Source organism: Ranitomeya imitator, chromosome 1, assembly GCF_032444005.1.
Source record: "Ranitomeya imitator isolate aRanImi1 chromosome 1, aRanImi1.pri, whole genome shotgun sequence".
Taxonomy (NCBI): Eukaryota; Metazoa; Chordata; class Amphibia; order Anura; family Dendrobatidae; genus Ranitomeya; species Ranitomeya imitator.
This window is the reverse complement of record NC_091282.1, coordinates 349,677,507-349,698,944: the sequence shown is the minus strand read 5'-3', so window position 1 is coordinate 349,698,944 and position 21,438 is coordinate 349,677,507. Positions and strand designations below refer to the sequence as shown.

Sequence of the window (21,438 nt, the reverse complement as noted above, 5' to 3'; positions counted from 1 at the left end):
GAGGCGTCTGTAATTTACATCATAGGTAGACCTCAACTATGGGAGACAAACTGAGAAAAAAAAATCCAGAAAATCACATTGTCTGTTTTTTTAACATTTTATTTGCATATTATGGTGGAAAATAAGTATTTGGTCAGAAACAAACAATCAAGATTTCTGGCTCTCACAGACCTGTAACTTCTTCTTTAAGAGTCTCCTCTTTCCTCCACTCATTACCTGTAGTAATGGCACCTGTTTAAACTTGTTATCAGTATAAAAAGACACCTGTGCACACCCTCAAACAGTCTGACTCCAAACTCCACTATGGTGAAGACCAAAGAGCTGTCAAAGGACACCAGAAACAAAATTCTAGCCCTGCACCAGGCTGGGAAGACTGAATCTGCAATAGCCAACCAGCTTGGAGTGAAGAAATCAACAGTGGGAGCAATAATTAGAAAATGGAAGACATACAAGACCACTGATAATCTCCCTCGATCTGGGGCTCCACGCAAAATCCCACCCCGTGGGGTCAGAATGATCACAAGAACGGTGAGCAAAAATCCCAGAACCACGCGGGGGGACCTAGTGAATGAACTGCAGAGAGCTGGGACCAATGTAACAAGGCCTACCATAAGTAACACACTACGCCACCATGGACTCAGATCCTGCAGTGCCAGACGTGTCCCACTGCTTAAGCCAGTACATGTCCGAGCCCGTCGGAAGTTTGCTAGAGAGCATTTGGATGATCCAGAGGAGTTTTGGGAGAATGTCCTATGGTCTGATGAAACCAAACTGGAACTGTTTGGTAGAAACACAACTTGTCATGTTTGGAGGAAAAAGAATACTGAGTTGCATCCCTCAAACACCATACCTACTGTAAAGGATGGTGGTGGAAACATCATGCTCTGGGGCTGTTTGTCTGCAAAGGGGCCAGGACGACTGATCCGGGTACATGAAAGAATGAATGGGGCCATGTATCGTGAGATTTTGAGTGCAAACCTCCTTCCATCAGCAAGGGCATTGAAGATGAAACGTGGCTGGGTCTATCAACATGACAATGATCCAAAGCACACCGCCAGGGCAACGAAGGAGTGGCTTCGTAAGAAGCATTTCAAGGTCCTGGAGTGGCCTAGCCAGTCTCCAGATCTCAACCCTATAGAAAACCTTTGGAGGGAGTTGAAAGTCCGTGTTGCCAAGCGAAAAGCCAAAAACATCACTGCTCTAGAGGAGATCTGCATGGAGGAATGGGCCAACATACCAACAACAGTGTGTGGCAACCTTGTGAAGACTTACAGAAAACGTTTCACCTCTGTCATTGCCAACAAAGGATATATTACAAACTATTGAGATGAAATTTTGTTTCTGACCAAATACTTATTTTCCACCATAATATGCAAATAAAATGTTAAAAAAACAGACAATGTGATTTTCTGGATTTTTTTTTCTCAGTTTGTCTCCCATAGTTGAGGTCTACCTATGATGTAAATTACAGACGCCTCTCATATTTTTAAGTGGTGGAACTTGCACTATTGCTGACTGACTAAATACTTTTTTGCCCCACTGTACCTGAAACCGAAAGCCTGGATAATTATTAATAATTCTGTATCTGAAACACTCTCCTTGGAAAGGGGAACACGTCAGGGCTGCCCTCTCTCTCCGGCCCTCTTCGCCCTTGCGATTGAAGCACTAGCGATACGTATGAGATCCACCCCATCTATTCAGGGTATTAGAATAGCAGACCGCACAGACATTATTGGTCTATATGCGGATTATATGGTAGGATTTATGGATGAAGTAGAGGAGACGCTGCCACATGTGATCACTACTATAGATGGTAGATGGCTTTAGTACGCACTCCGGGCTATAAATCAATTGGGATAAATCTGTTTTAATGCCTCTCTCCCATGTCCCAACAGATCATCTTGAAATGTCATCTCCATTACCAGTTGTATTTAATTTTAAATACTTGGGAATAATTATTTCAAAATGCAGTGGACTTGATCTACAACTTAATATTTTCCGGCTGCTAGACCTAGTCAAACACAAGTTCACCATTTGGAGTAAATTGCCATTATCTGTTTCTGGACGCATAAATCTAGTTAAAATGATTACTTCCGAAGCTCAATTATTCCCTCCAATATAGCGCTGCACCGGTCCCTAAATCCTTTTTCTCAAGCTTAAACTCTCTAACGTCATCCTTTATATGGGGGAAGGCTAGACCTAAACTTAAGTTATCTACCCTACAAAGATCCAAACAAATGGGAGGAGCAGCGTTACCAGACTTTTTTCTGTACTATGTGGCTGGCCAACTAAAGGCCCCGTCACACTGGACGATATCGCTAGCATAGTAACATAGTAGCATAGTAACATAGTAACATAGTTAGTAAGGCCGAAAAAAGACATTTGTCCATCCAGTTCAGCCTATATTCCATGATAATAAATCCCCAGATCTACGTCCTTCTACAGAACCTAATAATTAATAAAGGGGATGGGAGAACTACAATACCCAGATAGATTAGCGAAATTAGGATTATTTAGTCTAGAAAAAAGACGACTGAGGGGCGATCTAATAACCATGTATAAGTATATAAGGGGACAATACAAATATCTCGGTGAGGATCTGTTTATACCAAGGAAGGTGACGGGCACAAGGGGGCATTCTTTGCGTCTGGAGGAGAGAAGGTTTTTCCACCAACATAGAAGAGGATTCTTTACTGTTAGGGCAGTGAGAATCTGGAATTGCTTGCCTGAGGAGGTGGTGATGGCGAACTCAGTCGAGGGGTTCAAGAGAGGCCTGGATGTCTTCCTGGAGCAGAACAATATTGTATCATACAATTATTAGGTTCTGTAGAAGGACGTAGATCTGGGTATTTATTATGATGGAATATAGGCTGAACTGGATGGACAAATGTCTTTTTTCGGCCTTACTAACTATGTTACTATGTTACTACTTTGATGGAATTGTAACCGAAATGCCATTATGGAACAATGAATATTTCCCAGGGTTATTGAATCATCCATTCGCTCAGTTCTGGATATCATATGGTGTTTCTTCAATTATGTTCTGATGTCTTTTGAACAAATGCAAATTAAATGTGATGTCCCCAAGTCCCAATTCTTTCGCTATTTGCCGCTTAGGACAGCGATCCAATCACATATGCACAGTATAAATGTGATGCAACAAATATCATCCTTCCCATTGATAGGGATCCTTAGATCGCAGGGACCCCGCAGTCTTATCTCTGCACTATATACACATATATGTTGTCCACGGGCGCTGACTCTGCTGTACTTCCAATTAAAGAAAAGTGGAAATTTCTGGTTCCTGATTTTCAAGATGAGGATTGGGAAACAATTCTTGAGTCCCCAACCAAAGTATCCCCTTTGGGATAGATATGGGGACATCATACTCAAATCTTTTTAAGAGAGACACTTTTCTTGTCAAGGAAAATGATAGCCCAGCGCTGGATGGACAACACACATCCATCTCTCAGAGCTTGTGTGAAGTTGGTAAATTCAGTCGTACCTTATGAACTAACTTTATACCAGAATCAGGGCTGTTTAGGGAAATTTAATAAAATTTGGGAGGTATGGAACTCGTCGTACCTCACTGTCATCACATGGGTAATGGCCTAGCTCCAATTTGATAGAGTTTAAGATGGACTTTGATGGACTTTGTTCTAATACTGAATTATTAATGAGATGGAGATTGTTATGGCAATAGGATTGTTTTAAGTCTTAGGTAACTACTTTAGACATACTGTAATATCTTGTGCTACTTTTATTGTTTTCTTCATAGATATTAGGTTGTCTGTGTATGTTCTGATCTGAATATATGCTAACCATGTATGTCTTAATTTTGTTGTTGTTTAATAAACGAATTTTAAAAAAAAGTTAAGCAGTGGAGGGGAGTAACGGAATTTTAAGCGATATGTGCAGATTTGGTTTGATCCCAGGTCGGCAGAGCTTATGAGATTGCGGGGGTTCGGTCAGGGGAGGCGCATTGGTATTTGGTTGGTGTCTCAGTTGTTGGATGGGGGTGTTATTAAAATGTTTGAAACACTTAGGAATGAGTTTCCTTTAAGTCAAAATATGTTCTTTCAGTATTTGCAGTTGAGACATGCCCTAAACAAACAAAATGAGGTGTTGCGCGTGATTCTGCAGTCCGTTAGCTTGTTAAATCTTATAGGGCCTCGGAGGAGCACGAAGGGGTTTATTACATTGATCCAGGGGTCTGATGGATATCTTTTTTTTTTTTAAGCACCAGATAAGGAAAAATGGGTGGCAGACGTCGGTCCCTTGTCGGAGTCCATACTACAATACATCCCAAGGGTTTCCTCGAGTGGGGCTAAGAGGGTGTCGCAGATATATCTGGTTTATAAAGGTGTACAGGACCCCGGTATGGATGATGAAGGCAGGACTGAGAGGCGACTCGGAATGCCCAAGGTGCGGTGAGGAAGGTGCAGATTTGCTACATATGATTTGGTTGTGTGCTCAACTCCAGCACTTTTGGATGAAGGTACTTAATTTGATTCAAGAGGTGACGGGGGTAAATGTGGTGCGCAGCCTGCTGACTTGCCTCCTGGGTTGTATGGATGACATTGCTACGGATGAATGTGGAAGGATGGCCATTGCAAGATTGTATGCTGCGAGGAAGCTTATTGCGATGCATTGGTTGGATGAAAGACCACCAGTTAAAAGGAATTTGTTAACAAAATAAATTTTATTGTCCTCATGGAAAGGAATATATACATCAAGAGAGGTCAGAATACAAAATAAGGGGGGAAATAGTCTTGTAGGCGAATCATCAGGCGATTTCAGAAACTGACAATACCCTGTCAATCCCTATAGGGCTAACAATAGTCTATTCCCCAAAACTCCCGCCCTGATAAGGGCAGTCCACAGTTACCCCAGGTATACTCGTCTAATTGGTGAGACCGTTCTTTTTTTACTCCAACGTTGATTCTCTTTACCAATTGGATATCATTGGCATTAACATCTTTTATTATAGATGTTTTATTGCATTGTGTACATGTTAACAGGTTTACACTGCTATGTTTTTTGGTAATTAACTCGCCGGAATACAACTGACAGTGTTTCCTGCATTTATATAGGATTCTGCCTTAGCTACTGCAGTAGGACTCTATTTTGTCCTATAGGAGGTGTTCTTTCCTTGTTTGACTTTTCCTGCCGGTTACTGACTGGAAGAACATCCCCCTTCTTTTTCACTTGTATAGTTGCACACTATTTCTTTTTATATTTTAATTGATTAATTAAAAGTTATATAATAGCAAAATGTGAAAATTAAAATATATTACCCATTCACTATCTCTCTGAAAATAATCCTCCATCAAACTCCACCGCACCCAAAACTACTACAAATATTGGCTGGTGACTAGTTCGTGTAGACTTTATCTATCGCCCATTTCCTCAAGATGGCTGGATTATCATTGTAAATATGCACCTGTACTTTGTGTCTCCCCCACTTCATTGTAGATTGTAAACTCTTACGAGCAGGGTGGTCATTATTTTGCTTTAATTATTGTATCATCTTCAACGTTGTTACTAATGACTGTCGTGTATGAACTGTTGAATTGTAAAGTCCAGAATATGTTAACACGGTATAAATAAATAAAGATTATTGTTGTAAGATTCCATGGAGAGGAGAGGAGGAGGGAGCAGCTAGAGACAGACACATACATTCTGCTGCAAGTTCTCCTGAAACAATAGTTACATTTACACTTTAAATCCATGGTTACAAAAAAGTTAAATGGTTTTAGGAGATCTTGTAGCCAAATGTCTTTGTTATTTCTAGCTTCTTCACATCCCCTTCTTCACAGAATCTTATTAGTAGTAACTAGCAGATGTTACCTTTAAATTGAGATTGAAAAATCAGTCCATTAAGAGAAAGAAGCAGATTTCTCTGATAAGATATATTGCAAAGTTACTTATTTCATATGAACTATTTTATGAAACAAAAATTAAAACCAGTTTCCCATGATCCAGTCAGAATTATCCATTTCTTAAAATTTCTTGTATGCGCAGTATGAAAACTTTGTGTCAGTATAAGATTTTTTTTCTAAGCTCCTGCTAAATCTAAAGGTACCGTCACATTAAGCGACGCTGCAGCGATCTAGACAACGATCCCGATCGCTGCAGCGTCGCTGTGTGGTCGCTGGAGAGCTGTGACACAGACAGCTCTCCAGCGACCAACTATGCGAAGTCCCCTGGTAACCAGGGTAAACATCGGGTTACTAAGCGCAGGGCCGCGCTTAGTAACCCGATGTTTTTCCTGGTTACCAGCGTAAACGTAAAAAAAAACAAACACTACATACTTACATTCCAGTGTCAGTCCTCCGGCGCTCTGCTTTCCTGCACTGTCAGCGCTGGCCAGCCGTAAGGCACTCACAGCCAGTGCAGGAAAGCACAGCGCCGGGGGACAGACACCGGAATGTGAGTATGTAGTGTTTTTTTTTTTTTACGTTTACGCTGGTAACCAGGGTAAATATCGGGTTACTAAGCGCGGCCCTGCTCTTAGTAACCCGATGTTTACCCAGGTTACCAGTGAAGACATCGCTGAATCGGCGTCACACACGCCGATTCAGCGATGTCTGCGGGACTCCAGCAACGAAATAAAGTTCTGGACTTTCTGCTCCGACCAACGATGGCACAGCAGGCTCCTGATCGCTGTTGCCTGTCAAACTGAACGAAATCGCTAGCCAGGACGCTGCAACGTCACGGATCGCTAGCGATATCGTTCAGTGTGACGGTACCTTTACTATACAGCTCTGAATGGTAATGAAAATAATGGACTTAATGGCTTACCTGAGTACACAGCCTGGGAACAGAATCTCGTACTCCATCTGATGACTGGAGCCCCTGTTGATATTTGCACTTTGCTCATAATTCTGTTGAACTTGATCGCGCAAATAGTAGGATTTAGGGATGTCTCCGCCATAATTTATCTGAAAAACAATTGTCAGGATTATATAACAAAAAAGTCAGATTATTATTATGAATTCATATTTTTGCCTACATCGGTCTTAAAGGGAATCTGTCAACCCATATTCCATATATAAACTGCAGCCACCACCATCAGGGGCTTACCTACAGCATTCTGTAATTCTGTAGATAAGCCCCCGATGTAACCTGAAAGATAAACAAGTTAGATTATACTCACCCAGGGGCGGTCCGGTCCGATGGTCGTCGCGGTCGGGGTCCGGCGCCTCCCATCTTCATACGATGATGTCATCTTCTTTTCTTCGGCTCCTGCGCAGGAGTACTGATTTGTCCTGTTGAGGGCAGAGCAAAGTACTGCAGTGCACAGGCGCCGGGAAAGGTCAGAGAGGCCCAGCGCCTGCGCACTGCAGTACTTTGCTCTGCCCTCAACAAGGGAGGCAAAGTACGCCTGCGCAGGAGCAGTGACAAGAAGCAAAGAAGAGGACGTCATCGTATGAAGACGGGAGGCGCTGGACCCGGACCGCGACGGGCATCAGACCAGATCAAACCGGGACCGCCCGTTTGAGTATAATCTAACTTGCTTTTCTTATCTTTCAGGTTACATCGGGGGCTTATCTACTGCATTACAGAATGCTGTAGATAAGCCCCTGATGGCGGTGGCCGCAGTTTATAGGCCAAAAATGGGGTGACAGATTCCCTTTAAAGGGGTTGTGGCAGGTCAGCTCCCAATCTGTTCAATGGGAGCTTAGATGCAATAATTAAGAAAGGCCACTACAGTGTACTGAGCAGCGCGGTTCTAGCTTTGTACATCAAGCCGCAGCAAGAGGTGCACGTAGGTGATCGTTGGGGATGCAGAGTGTTGGATAGTTCACCAATATATAAGTTCTGGATAACTCCATTAATCGTGTGATGCATGAAATGACTCAGTTTACATAAGTCAATAGGCTGATTGCTTGTTATTGAGCTTTTCCAAATATATTATTATTGTGTGAAATCATCTCAATAGCACTGAGCATTTTTGCTAACAGACTGTTACCTTTAAATGTTTTATGCTATGTAATCTACTGTATGCCCACTATATATGGCCTAATAACGTGAGACTTCTCAATATACTGAATGATGATGACATGGCTCTCATATAGACATGGATTGCTACGTGGACACATCGCCCTTAAATTAGTTTTTACATAGATATTATATAATGGCATTTTAGCCCAAACCGGATTTCTGTTGCCCTAATGATTTGTTTCATCCCTTTTAATTGCTTAAGGTTGTTGTCAGACAGCCATATAAATCAGATTACAGTGCTCGGACTGGCCACGGCTCTCCTAACTGGAGCAGGACAGCTGCATAGAAATATATGAAGCGGTCACACTCGGGTTGGCAGAACCGCAAGCCGTGCATTGCAATCTATTCTCAGCCCGATGTATACGGCCATCTGACTGCGCCCTAAAAAGGACTACCCTGATTGTTCTCAACATTGTTGAAGGAGTCTTCTGAAGATTAGAAGGAAGAAGGCGCCACATGGTGATCTAAGCATCAGTTCAACTTGTTGTTTCTATACATTCAGGGTATGAACTTGAATTATGTTTTTACTATATTTCTATGTAGAATATATTTATTTTATCTTTGATTTATAAGATGGTTGCATTTATTAATAACAGTATCTATGATAACAACAGTTTGATACATAAAAAATATATACATAAGATATTGTTTTAGATTGTGGTTATATGGTTGCTTTTCTATCTTGTTGCCTCAGTACCTTGGATTTACATTTAGGATCACCATCTGGGTCTTCTAGGGTTCCTCCATAGTATTTTGGAATTTCGTTTGCTGGAATGTATTTCTGAAGAACTTCTTTCCAGTTGTCTGTATAATATAAAATGTATTGGCTGACATTTATTGTCAATAAATAATTACAATAACAGATATTTTCTAAGACAAGACAATTGCCAAAAGTGCTGTCCTGGCCGATAGTTGGCCTAGCGCACATATTGAAACGAGTTGTCATGTGCAAACACCTGTGTGTTTTCATATACACGCTCTTCAACACGGATACTATGACACCAAAAGAAAAGTTGTGGAATTATGGAAAGTACAGGATGGATAAACATGTTAATCATATGCAAAATACTTAATAAATTGAGATGTTTTGAAAATGTTGTTTCTATTTTAAGTATAGAGTATGAGCACCATGCAAATGAAAAGTACTCACTTATACACCTCATTGTGCCATCAATGAGGTTATTAATGGTTGTGTGAGGAATGTTCTGCTACACCGAATGCACTTGAGTGCAGAAATCATTAAGATCCACTGCTGGCAGCTCCCTTTGCTATTTCTGACCAAGACCAATGAGGTCCCAGATGTGCTCAATGGGAGACAATGCTGGAAACGCTGCAGGCCATGGTTGCATCACTGGGACACACTGGGTGCTAACAGTAGTATGAGCACCATGCAGCCTGGCATTGTCATGTTAAAAACGTCTTCAGGGACACTTTTGGATAAATGGCCGTACCACTGGTTCCACCATTGATCCATTCTGTACTGCAAGTTAAACTGGAAGTCACATGTATAGTCTAAGATGTCAAACAGTGCCTGCACGAACCATGCAGTTTTTGCATGACATTGGGCTAGGAGCCATACATTCAGCTATAAGTGTTCACCTAACCATACTCTTAAGGGCTCGCCCACACTAGTGAGTAGCCAGCGTACAACTCGGATGAGTGGTATCCGGTGTTTCATCGGATAGCACTCGCTCTAATTTTATACTAGGGAGCAGTGCCGACTAGTCTTTATTTTCTCATGCCGAGTCGACATGAGAAAAAAAATTGCTGCCTGCTGAGATTGGCAGCGTATATCAGACGATGTGCACCCATACACATCTACAGGTGTGTGCAAAGCATTGGATGTATGTAATTCGAGTTCAGTCTGATGTACTCCGACTCACAGAATGAAGAAGATGGAGAAATTAAGTTCTCCATCTTCTCCACACCTGTGATCAGGTTCTCACATGCGAGAGAATCAGATCAGATCATAGTAAAATTACATAAAGATAAGGTACACGTCACTCCGTAAAAAAGGTGCCCAGAGAGGGATACCACTTCCTTAATACAAAAAAAATCTGGCACTCTTGTAATATGCAAAAAATAGTTTATTCTGGTGCAGCAATCCCAAATTTATTTTGTAACGTTTCGGTCTCAAATCTAGAACTTCATTCAAGCACTTTCCACAGGGAAATTTCCCAGTACCTTGCGCTGCATTTTTGGCTTCCTCTATTCCATGGCAAACCGTCTGATGAAGATCTAGACTTGAGACCGAAACGTTAAAAAAAAAAAAAATTTGGGATTGCTGCACCAGAATAGACTATTTTTTTTGCATTTTACAAGAGTTCCAGATTTTTTGTATTTATAGTAAAATGACACTTGGTTCACGCTCACTGCAGAGTTTGTGTTGAGGGTCATTTGCATATAGCATCTGATTTTTCACATGAGAAAATCATCGGATACTACTCACTACTGTGAGTGAGCCCTAAAAGCCATCATGGTAAAGTGAATGATATATATTATTTTTCGGATTATAAGACGCACTTTTCTTCCCCCAAATTTGGGGGGAAAATGGGGATGCGTCTTATAATGCGAATGTATGCGGACATGAACTCTGTAGCGTGGGAAAGTTTCTGAACATTTTCCCACACTGTCAAGTTCAGCGCGTCAGGCGGGAGTCTGCACAGCCTCAGTGACTACCGCTGACATCACTTAGGCTATGCTGACTCCCCGCCTGACGCAGTGAACTTGACAGCGTGGGAAATTGTTCAGAAACCTTCCCACGCTAATGAGTTCATGTCTGGTCAGGCGGGGAGACTGCGCAGGCAGCTTTTCATTCATTCCTCCGTGGTTTACAGCCCGGCCGGTAGCATTAGCACCGCTCCGGGTTGTAAACTATTTAACCCCTTGTAATGGATTGCAGCGTGGGACTTGACTGTGCGTTGGCCAGGTATGGGATATTGTTGGTTTTTTACTTTGGATTTTTTTTTTTTTTTTTACAGAAGAACGAGGGCTTCGCTTGGATTGAGAGTGCAATAAAGATGTTAAACCTTTGTGTTTCATTATTTCATGAAAATACTTTATTCTTAATGTGTGTATTTTTAACCCTTTTATACTACTGGATTAATAATGGATAGGTGTCATATTGACACCTCTCCATTATTAACCAGGCTTAATGTCACCTTACAATAGCAAGGTGACATTAACCCCTTATTACCCCATATGCTACAGGGCAATGGGAAGAGAGAGGCTAAGTGCCGGAATAGGTGCATCTTACTGATGCGTCGTTTCTGGGGTGGCAATAACCATGGTCCCTCTCTTGGCTATTAATATCTGCCCTCAGTCACTGGCTTTCCCTCTCAGGCAGAGAAAATTGTGTGGGAGCCCACGTCAGTTTCTTCCAGGAATTAACCCTTTAATTTAACACCTACAGCTCCAAAATTTTAGGCACACACACACACACACACACACTACTAACATTATTAGTGAGGGACATTTAAAAATGCAATGGTTTACTGTATGTAAACTATGTCTCATATCCTATCGGTTTCTGTATTGATTTAGCAAAAGCCGATAAATGAATTCTGCTATCTAGCTCTGTATGAAATATAAAGAGATATACACTGCTCAAAAAAAATAAAGGGGACACTAAAATCCCACATCCTAGATATCACTGAAAGAAATATTCCAGTTGTAAATCTTTATTCATTACATAGTGGAATGTGTTGAGAAGAACAAAACCTAAAAATTATCATCGTAAATCACAACTAATATGCCACGGAGGTCTGGAGTTGGAATGATGCTCAAAATCAAAGTGGAAAATGAAGTTACGGGCTGATCCAACTTCAGTGGAACTACCTCAAGACAAGGAAATGATGCTCAGTAGTGTGTGTGGCCTCAACGTGCCTGTATGACCTCCCTACAACGCCTGGGCATGCTCCTGATGAGGCAGTGGATGTTCTCCTGAGGGATCTCTTCCCAGACCTGGACTAAAGCATCCACCAACTCCTGGACAGTCGGTGGTGCAACATGACGTTGGTGGATGGTGCAAGACATGTTGTCCCAGATGTGTTCAATCGGATTTGGGTCTGGGGATGGGGCGGGCCAGTCCATAGCTTCAATGCCTTCATCTTGCAGGAACTGCTGACACTCCAGCCACATGAGTTCTGGCATTGTCCTGCATTAGGAGGAACCCATAGCCAACTGCACCAACATATGGTCTCAAGGAGTGTACTTTAAAGAAAGAAATGTAATAGAGACGCAGAGGATTATCGCCTTGTGAATATTTTTTACTGATAAAAGAAAAAAATTGAGTTTATAAATGTCTCTTACAAGAAAAATTATAGTTTGCTGTGACCCTTGTCTGGGATGTTTTATCTTTACTGATAATTTTTGCCATCCAATTATTGATGAGTTATCTAACATGTTCTAGTGATTAATTGTTGGAATGTCTATGTAAATATGTGAATTGTAATTACGGTAGTTCTTTTAGGAGTTACTCTTTTTGGTGTCTCATATGCTTCAACTGGAATCTTTTTCTTTATGCTAGGGTTAGTGCCAATTGTTTTTTAAAAACGGTTTTCCTTTTTTTTTAAAAAATGTGAATATAATCTAATATCATGATCCATGGTTAATCCCATTCGGATAGATTGGCAAGGTGTTTTTCTTTTTATTTTTCTTTCTTCTTTTTTGTTTTGTTGAAAATTGAGATCGAACAATAACATGGAGATATATTTACTCTTGGCACAAGGGACCTTCTGTGATTTGGGGATAATTCCCTCCATTGAAAAGATTAAAGATGTGGCTTTAGAGGAATATATTATCCATTTGAGAATTTGGGGTTGAGACACATTTCTTTAGTGAGGCTTGTGTCTCCCCCATTGTCCGTGTGGTGAGTTGCCAGCCCCAGCTAATGGGGGGTGTTCTCACCCTTATGGATTTTTCCCAGCCCTTCTAACATCTAATTTTTATGGGAATCCTCTTTGAAACATGTTTGAAAATGAGTCTCACATGTATGGTGCGATTTGATCTTATTAGCATTATGCTTATTGAACAATATTTGTGTCACTATATCAAAGTACTACTATATTAAAATTTATGTGCTGTACATTTAGTTTCTCTGTTTATAAACAAAGATGTTGTAGCTTATCAGCCATTATATGAATATATTGTACTGCTGTGGTTTCGTTCCTTTGTAACATGCTTGAAAATGATAGATTTATGACTCTGGTGTTTTATATTAACACAAGATGAAAACTGAATTATAATCATGCTATAACACCGCTGTACATTTATTTTTTTGTTTAGATATGTATATATTTTCTCTTTAAAAAGCGCTGTGACTTAGTAGTGCTGAGGTTTCGTTCCTTTGTAACATGCTGTTTATTTTGGATCTTTTTGCCTTTACCCATAAAGTGGGACAAGTCATGGATGTGATTAACAAGGCTATACACCTGTTTTATCATTACTAATTGTTGCTTAAATGCATATTTTTCAATGCTTTCTTTATCTATATTTATGCACTGTACTCTATGTGATGAATAGTTCTTGTATCACTGCCTGCACTGTATGCATGTTAATTATAATTTAAATACATGCTCTTACAATGTTGATTAATGCAAATGATTATAATTATGTACACTCTTTATATACCTGGCACTTTCACATGTTCACTGCTTGAGAAAGGTTCTTGTTGGGACCGAAACGTCACATCAAACGGTGTGCTGCCTCCATCTTTTCTTTAGTATATGGACAATGATGATTCCAGAATTCGCGGCAGACTGTGCCCGTCGCTGATTGGTCGAGGCAACCTTTATGACATCGTCGCCATGGCAACCATTATGACATCATCGTCGCTGTGCCCGTTGCTGATTGGTCGAGGCCTGGCGGCCTCGACCAATCAGACGCGGGATGTCTACGTCCTTTATGACATCATCGTCGCTGTGCTCGTCGCTGATTGGTCGAGGCCTGGCGGCCTCGACCAATCAGAGACGCGGGATTTCTACGTCGATGCTGTGCCGGTCTCTGATTGGTCGAGGCCTGGCGGCCTCGACCAATCAGAGAGCCCGGATTTCCAGGACAGACAGACAGACAGACAGACAGACAGGCGGAAAAACCCTTAGACAATTATATATATATATATAGAGATATATATATATATATATATATATATATATATGGATTATGCATGGTGATGTGGTGGGGGTGGGATAATGCATGGTAATGTGGTGGAAGGCGGGATTATGTGTGATGTGGTGGGGTGCGGGATTATGCGTGGTAATGTGGTGGGGGGCAGGATTATGTGTGGTGATTTGGTGGGGAGGAGGGATTATGTGTGGTAATGGGGGGCGGGATTATGTGTGTTGATGTGGTGGGGGGAGCGGGATTATGTGTGGTAATGGGGGGCGGGATTATGCATGGTGATGTGGTGGGGGCGGGATTATGTGTGGTGATTTGGTGGGGAGGAGGGATTATGTGTGGTAATGGGGGGCGGGATTATGTGTGGTGGGGGCGGGATTGTGTGTGGTGATGTGGTGGGGGCGGGATTATGTGTGGTGATGTGGTGGGGGCGGGATTATGTGTGGTGATGTGGTGGGGGCGGGATTATGTGTGGTGATGTAGTGGGGGGAGGGATTGTGTGTGGTGATGTGGTGGAGCTACTGTGCAGGGGGTGGGATTAGTGAGTAATCACGAATATACATATACAATATATATGTATATGTATATATACAGTGGGGCAAAAAAGTATTTAGTCAGTCAGCAATAGTGCAAGTTCCACCACTTAAAAAGATGAGAGGCGTCTGTAATTTACATCATAGGTAGACCTCAACTATGGGAGACAAACTGAGAAAAAAAAATCCAGAAAATCACATTGTCTGTTTTTTTAACAATTTATTTGCATATTATGGTGGAAAATAAGTATTTGGTCAGAAACAAACAATCAAGATTTCTGGCTCTCACAGACATGTAACTTCTTATTTAAGAGTCTCCTCTTTCCTCCACTCATTACCTGTAGTAATGGCACCTGTTTAAACTTGTTATCAGTATAAAAAGACACCTGTGCACACCCTCAAACAGTCTGACTCCAAACGCCACTATGGTGAAGACCAAAGAGCTGTCAAAGGACACCAGAAACAAAATTGTAGCCCTGCACCAGGCTGGGAAGACTGAATCTGCAATAGCCAACCAGCTTGGAGTGAAGAAATCAACAGTGGGAGCAATAATTAGAAAATGGAAGACATACAAGACCACTGATAATCTCCCTCGATCTGGGGCTCCATGCAAAATCCCACCCCGTGGGGTCAGAATGATCACAAGAACGGTGAGCAAAAATCCCAGAACCACGCGGGGGGACCTAGTGAATGAACTGCAGAGAGCTGGGACCAATGTAACAAGGCCTACCATAAGTAACACACTACGCCACCATGGACTCAGATCCTGCAGTGCCAGACGTGTCCCACTGCTTAAGCCAGTACATGTCCGGGCCCATCTGAAGTTTGCTAGAGAGCATTTGGATGATCCAGAGGAGTTTTGGAAGAATGTCCTATGGTCTGATGAAACCAAACTGGAACTGTTTGGTAGAAACACAACTTGTCGTGTTTGGAGGAAAAAGAATACTGAGTTGCATCCATCAAACACCATACCTACTGTAAAGCATGGTGGTGGAAACATCATGCTTTGGGAATGTTTCTCTGCAAAGGGGCCAGGACGACTGATCCGGGTACATGAAAGAATGAATGGGGCCATGTATCGTGAGATTTTGAGTGCAAACCTCCTTCCATCAGCAAGGGCATTGAAGATTAAACGTGGCTGGGTCTTTCAACATGACAATGATCCAAAGCACACCGCCAGGGCAACGAAGGAGTGGCTTCGTAAGAAGCATTTCAAGGTCCTGGAGTGGCCTAGCCAGTCTCCAGATCTCAACCCTATAGAAAACCTTTGGAGGGAGTTGAAAGTCCGTGTTGCCAAGCGAAAAGCCAAAAACATCACTGCTCTAGAGGAGATCTGCATGGAGGAATGGGCCAACATACCAACAACAGTGTGTGGCAACCTTGTGAAGACTTACAGAAAACGTTTGACCTCTGTCATTGCCAACAAAGGATATATTACAAAGTATTGAGATGAAATTTTGTTTCTGACCAAATACTTATTTTCCACCATAATATGCAAATAAATTGTTAAAAAAACAGACAATGTGATTTTCTGGATTTTTTTTTCTCAGTTTGTCTCCCATAGTTGAGGTCTACCTATGATGTAAATTACAGACGCCTCTCATCTTTTTAAGTGGTGGAACTTGCACTATTGCTGACTGACTAAATACTTTTTTGCCCCACTGTATATATATATATATATATATATATATATATATATATATATATATATATATATATATATATATATATATATATATATATATATATATATATATATATATATATATATATATAGTAGCGTTTCACCCGCTACGGGTCTTGGGGATACTCGCTTGGCAGCAGGATAAACACTTCAGGCACGATATCTCGCACATATTGGTCCATATGGTTTATTTAAACTCCGCATAAACCAGACAGGGTACAGTCCATTTCATTACAGCCATGAAACATTAGACAGTTCACATAGCAGATAGGCTTTTCTGCTGTATATTACAATCCCGTTGTCCGGGGTTACCTCTCAGAAGTTCCACTCCTTACACTGACTTCAGGTCAGTCCCAGGTCCTCAACACAGACCGTCCAGGTCTACGGTCTCCAGGTGCTTTCAGGACAACTCCACTCACAGGAGCCTCCAACACCGACCGTCCGTGCTATGTCCAGCACGCAGGCTCTCCAGCCTGGAATGGTCTCTGTGTGCTTCCAGGACGTCCCCACTTGGAACCGTCCAACACACAGGCCATTCTGCAGTGTCCTGCCAGGACACACGGAAGTGTGTCCACCCTGACAGACACTCACTCAATCTCTCTTCCCATGTGCTACACACAACTCCTTTACATAGGTGTAACCACACCCAAGTACCTGTCACATGGCTAGTCAGGTGAGCGTGACATCACCACAGGTCCTTACACACAAAACCATCTTACGTGTTCAGACACGCCTCTTTGGCTGGGTTTGTAGGTGACTGAACCCACCCATCTCTCCAATCACCTGGAAGCCTTTCCCAATGTAAACAAACCCCTAAGCAGTAGATCTGCTTGAGCAAAACATACCCAGGCTTCCATCACAGGGCCATACACCTCTGCGATACATACCACCCATCATTCACATGACAAGTCGCTATGCTACAATATATATATATATATATATATATATATATATATATATATATATATATTTATTTACACATACATACACACACACACACACGTATATATAAATATAATCTCCTGTAATTTTGATTTACTTGGATATCCTATGACTAATATGGGCGACAGAGTCCACCAGAAACGCTTCAGCTTTCTGTTTTAATACTTTTTATGTCCACCCAATTGCATTTAGTTTTACATTACTTGGATGGATGTGCCGGATAGAATCCTTTTCTTCCTCCATAATGGCTGTAATCACCAGCAGGATCGGCACCTACCAGTGAACTCCAACTGTGTTTGATCCAGCGTGGTGAGTTCCAGAAAAATAAACAAAACCCTTCCTTCTCTCAGGAGCATCAGATAGTCGTAAACACAGGCACTCTCCAGTGGCAAAGATCATGGGCACAGCAGCAGTACCCACTATCACATGCACATGGTAATTGTCACGACTCTGTTGTCGAGTGTCCCGGAATCAGGGTCTCCTTCCCTGTCCCTAACACTAGGGGCGCCCTAGCTTGCTCTGTTCCCCGGATTACTTATGATGGTGAAGACGCCGGGGCCACATACTTGCCTTAGCTCCTGAATCTGCTCAGTCTGTACCCTTCCCCCACCTAGGGAAGAGGGGAGTAGTAGTGTACTGTAATACACCAGACTAACAAGGTAATACGGACAGGGGTGACAAAATACCACACATACAAATATATTAAAACATGCAACAGAGGAATGACCCGGGGAGTGGAGGATGGGGATAAACGAAAGTAGGAGAAGAAAGGGAATTATGACACACCCAAAACCTAGCAACAGTCACAGATAAATCCACCAAATGCCTTCTCCAATAATAACCACCAACAACCTTCAGCCATGCAGCACAAGCTACTCTGACAATGAGTGCTAGCCAGGGCCTAGTTTATATAGGAGATGGGAGTGGCTAACAGTGAACAGTTGAGCCTTAATGCAGGAAAGCTGCCAGGAGCTCTCAACTGAGCACTGCTAAAAGAAACTTGCACCGTTTAATATGAAAAAGAATTGCTTCTAAGGCTTCTTTTACACATACCGTGTTTTTTTGCGGGTCTTTTTTGCGGGCCATATTGCCGCAATTTTCAAGGTCTGTCGCAATAACAGACCACAAACAACTTCCGGATCGACCGTTTTCCAGGTTCCCAATTCTATAGCAAAAGTATTGGGGAAAAAAACGACGGTCAGCAAAACCTGAAGTGACGGCGCACCGCAAAAACAACCTTCCGTTTACAATGGGGGCCGTGTCCGTAAGCTGTGAAAAAGATCGAGCAAGCTCGAAATTGTCACGGCCGCAAATAAGGCCTTCACGGCCATAGAAATCTATTGGGGCCGCAAAAAAGGGGCCGCAAAATCACGGCAAGCGTAAAAGAAGCCTAACCAGTGCAGGAGTAGAAGAAATCAGACACTGTGGTCTTCGGGCTCCTCTGTCGCGTTAAAGCCGTGACAGTAATATTCCGCTTCCCTACTTTTATGTGTTATTTCTAGATGGGTTTAAAACTCATTTATCTTTTTGTACCTACAACACAAAAGCACCCAAATTACCTACCTCCTACCACAATGATCTTCCTCCTGGTGTCTTCACTCAAGAAATGTTTAACAAGGTTATATGCAACTGGGAAAAGTTTTGGAGCTGCAGTGGGTAAATAAGAAAGTTGCTTAGAATAATGCGGATCAGTCACTGGTATTAGGTATACAGGACAACATATACAACATACAATCGTATCTAATAAAAATACCCCAATATAGTACTATTGAACTTACTGAGACAAAACAGCAAACTGCATTAAAGCACCACTCCAGCGGATTTTTTTCATTGCACTCCTGGAGTGATGCTTTAAACGTAAGTCCCCTGCCCCCTGTCTCATACTCACCTGCCACCGCATCATTTTCCAGTCAGTCTCCGCTGAAATGTGACCTGCCGGTTGCTCCAGTGTTTCCTGGAGTGGCGCGGAGGTCACTTTACAATACATCTCTATTAGAGCCTCGGTCTGGCTCTCATAGACTTCCATTGAGGGCTAGAGGTAGCTTCTGACTTCTGGCCAGTCAGAAGCTGTGCTGACAAGATGGAGCCGTGGGTCCGGAGCGGTGCTGAAAAATGGTGAAGATGCTGGAGGGTGAGTATATGACCAGGGGACTTACATTTAAGTGCCACTCCAGTGCTGACAAAACAAAAACAAATACTGGAGTGGTGCTTTAAAGCGTACCTCCACTTTCAGGAGAAAAAAAAAAAAAATTACAGTAGAGGATTTTCCAGTATAATAATTTTTCTAAATCACTCAAAGTTTTTTTGCTGTGACCTAACAGTCTATGCCGCACTAACCTAGGCAGCTGCTGGGCTATACCATAGTCAGTGAATGAGTCATAGCATCTTACAGCTCTCGCTCCCACACTGAAGGCGGTAGCTAAAAGGGACAACCGCAGCATAGACCTCCGGCAGTCCCTACTGCATTTAAGCTGCAAAACACCCTAAAAAGTGATTTAGAAAAATAATTATACTGCAAAGTCCTCCACTATAATTTTGTGTTTAAAGCTAGATTTGCTTTAAAGGGAATCTGACACCAGGTTTTTGGTACCTAATTGGAGCGTAGTATACTGTAGAGACAGAGACCCTGATTCCAGCGATATATAACTGGGTTGCTTGATGTAGTTTTGAAAAAAATGATGATTATTATCAGGAGATTATAACTAGAAGACAAGTAAACCTGCTGCCATGTAGTCCTTTGTATTTATTAACTTTGTATAACCACACTCCCACCACTGATCAGCAGCTTTCTGCCTATGCACACAGTGTACACAGAAAGCTGCCAATGAGTAGTGTGGGTGGGGTTATTCAGAGCTCAGCATTCTGAGAACTGGTAGATCTACAGCAGATAAATCTGTAATTTTATCAAAACTGCAGCAAGCAGCCCAGTAAATGACACCTTGCTGGAATCAGGGAGTCTGCCCCGAAGTTATACTGCTTTCAGATGAGTTAACAAAATCCTGGTGACAGATTCCCTTTATTCCCTTTCCGATGTTGGGCGTAATAGTACGCCCACGTCAGACTCTCACCTTTCCGGGCACATGTCAGCTGATCTATACAGCTGACATGTGCCCGCAACAACTGCGGGAGGAATCGCGATCCACCAGCAGCTGTTAACTAGTTAAATGCTGCTGTCAATCTCTGACAGGGACATTTAACTCGCGCTTACATGCTGCCCATCAGTGACCCCATTGCGGGTCATCAATGGGTTGGCATGACAACCAAAGGTCTCCAGCAGACCTCTATGGCTGTCATAGCTAGATTGTTATGAGTGCCGGGCGATCAAAAAATCGTATCTGCACCAAAATGGTATACTTAAAAACGTCAGCTCGGCACACAAAAAATATGCCCTCACCCAGCCCAGATCACAAAAAGTGGAGACGCTACGGATATCGGAAAATGGCGCAATTTTTATTTTTACAAACTTTGGAATTGTTTTTCACCACTTACATAAAAAAGAACCTAGACATTTTTGGTGTCTGAACTCGTAATGACCTGGAGAATCATAATGGCAGGTCAATTTTAAAATTTAGTGAACGTGGTAAAAAAAAAAAATTGTGGAATTGCACTTTTTTTTGCAATTTCACCAACTTGGATTTTGTTTCCTGTTTTCCGGTGCATGATATGTTAAAACCAATGGTGTCGTTCAAAAGTACAACTTGTCCCGCAAAAAAACTAACAAACCATCACATGGCCAAACTGACTGAAAAATAAAAAAGTTATGGCTCTGGGAAGAAGGGGAGCAAAAAATGAAAATGCAAAAAATGCCCCTGGTCATTAAGGGGTTAATACCAAGTCTCTAATATAATGCTATTTGATAGTGCTCAAATTGGATACAAAATAAGAGGAACTAACCTTTAATCACAAAGAGTCTTTTTAAAGCCTCGGGATAATTATCTTCAAACATTTGCAAAACCTGGGGGACAAGAATATCTTATTCATTCACTTGCAAAGACAAAATAGACTTAAGCGTGCGCTGTTTTTACATGTGCCGATTACAGTGGTACCATACAGTGGTTTGTTGGCTGCATGTTTTTTTTTCTGGATGAAACTTTTTTCAATTTGTTTCACCTGTAAACCAAAAACATCGCAAAACCGCAAGCAGCATTTATGCCC

At 41.9% G+C, this 21,438-nt stretch overlaps 1 protein-coding gene across 1 annotated transcript in view; it reads right to left on the bottom strand.

Moving 5' to 3' along the window:
* SEC14L2 (SEC14 like lipid binding 2) overlaps positions 1 to 21,438 on the bottom strand; it is a 51,583-nt gene that overhangs the window by 8,412 nt on the left and 21,733 nt on the right. The window contains exons 7-10 of the mRNA XM_069760191.1: positions 21,178 to 21,238; positions 18,847 to 18,930; positions 8,705 to 8,811; positions 6,805 to 6,944 (exon numbers count right to left, since the gene is read on the bottom strand). Of these exons, the coding sequence (XP_069616292.1) occupies positions 6,805 to 6,944; positions 8,705 to 8,811; positions 18,847 to 18,930; positions 21,178 to 21,238 (392 nt within the window). The remainder of the gene's footprint in view (positions 1 to 6,804; positions 6,945 to 8,704; positions 8,812 to 18,846; positions 18,931 to 21,177; positions 21,239 to 21,438) is intronic.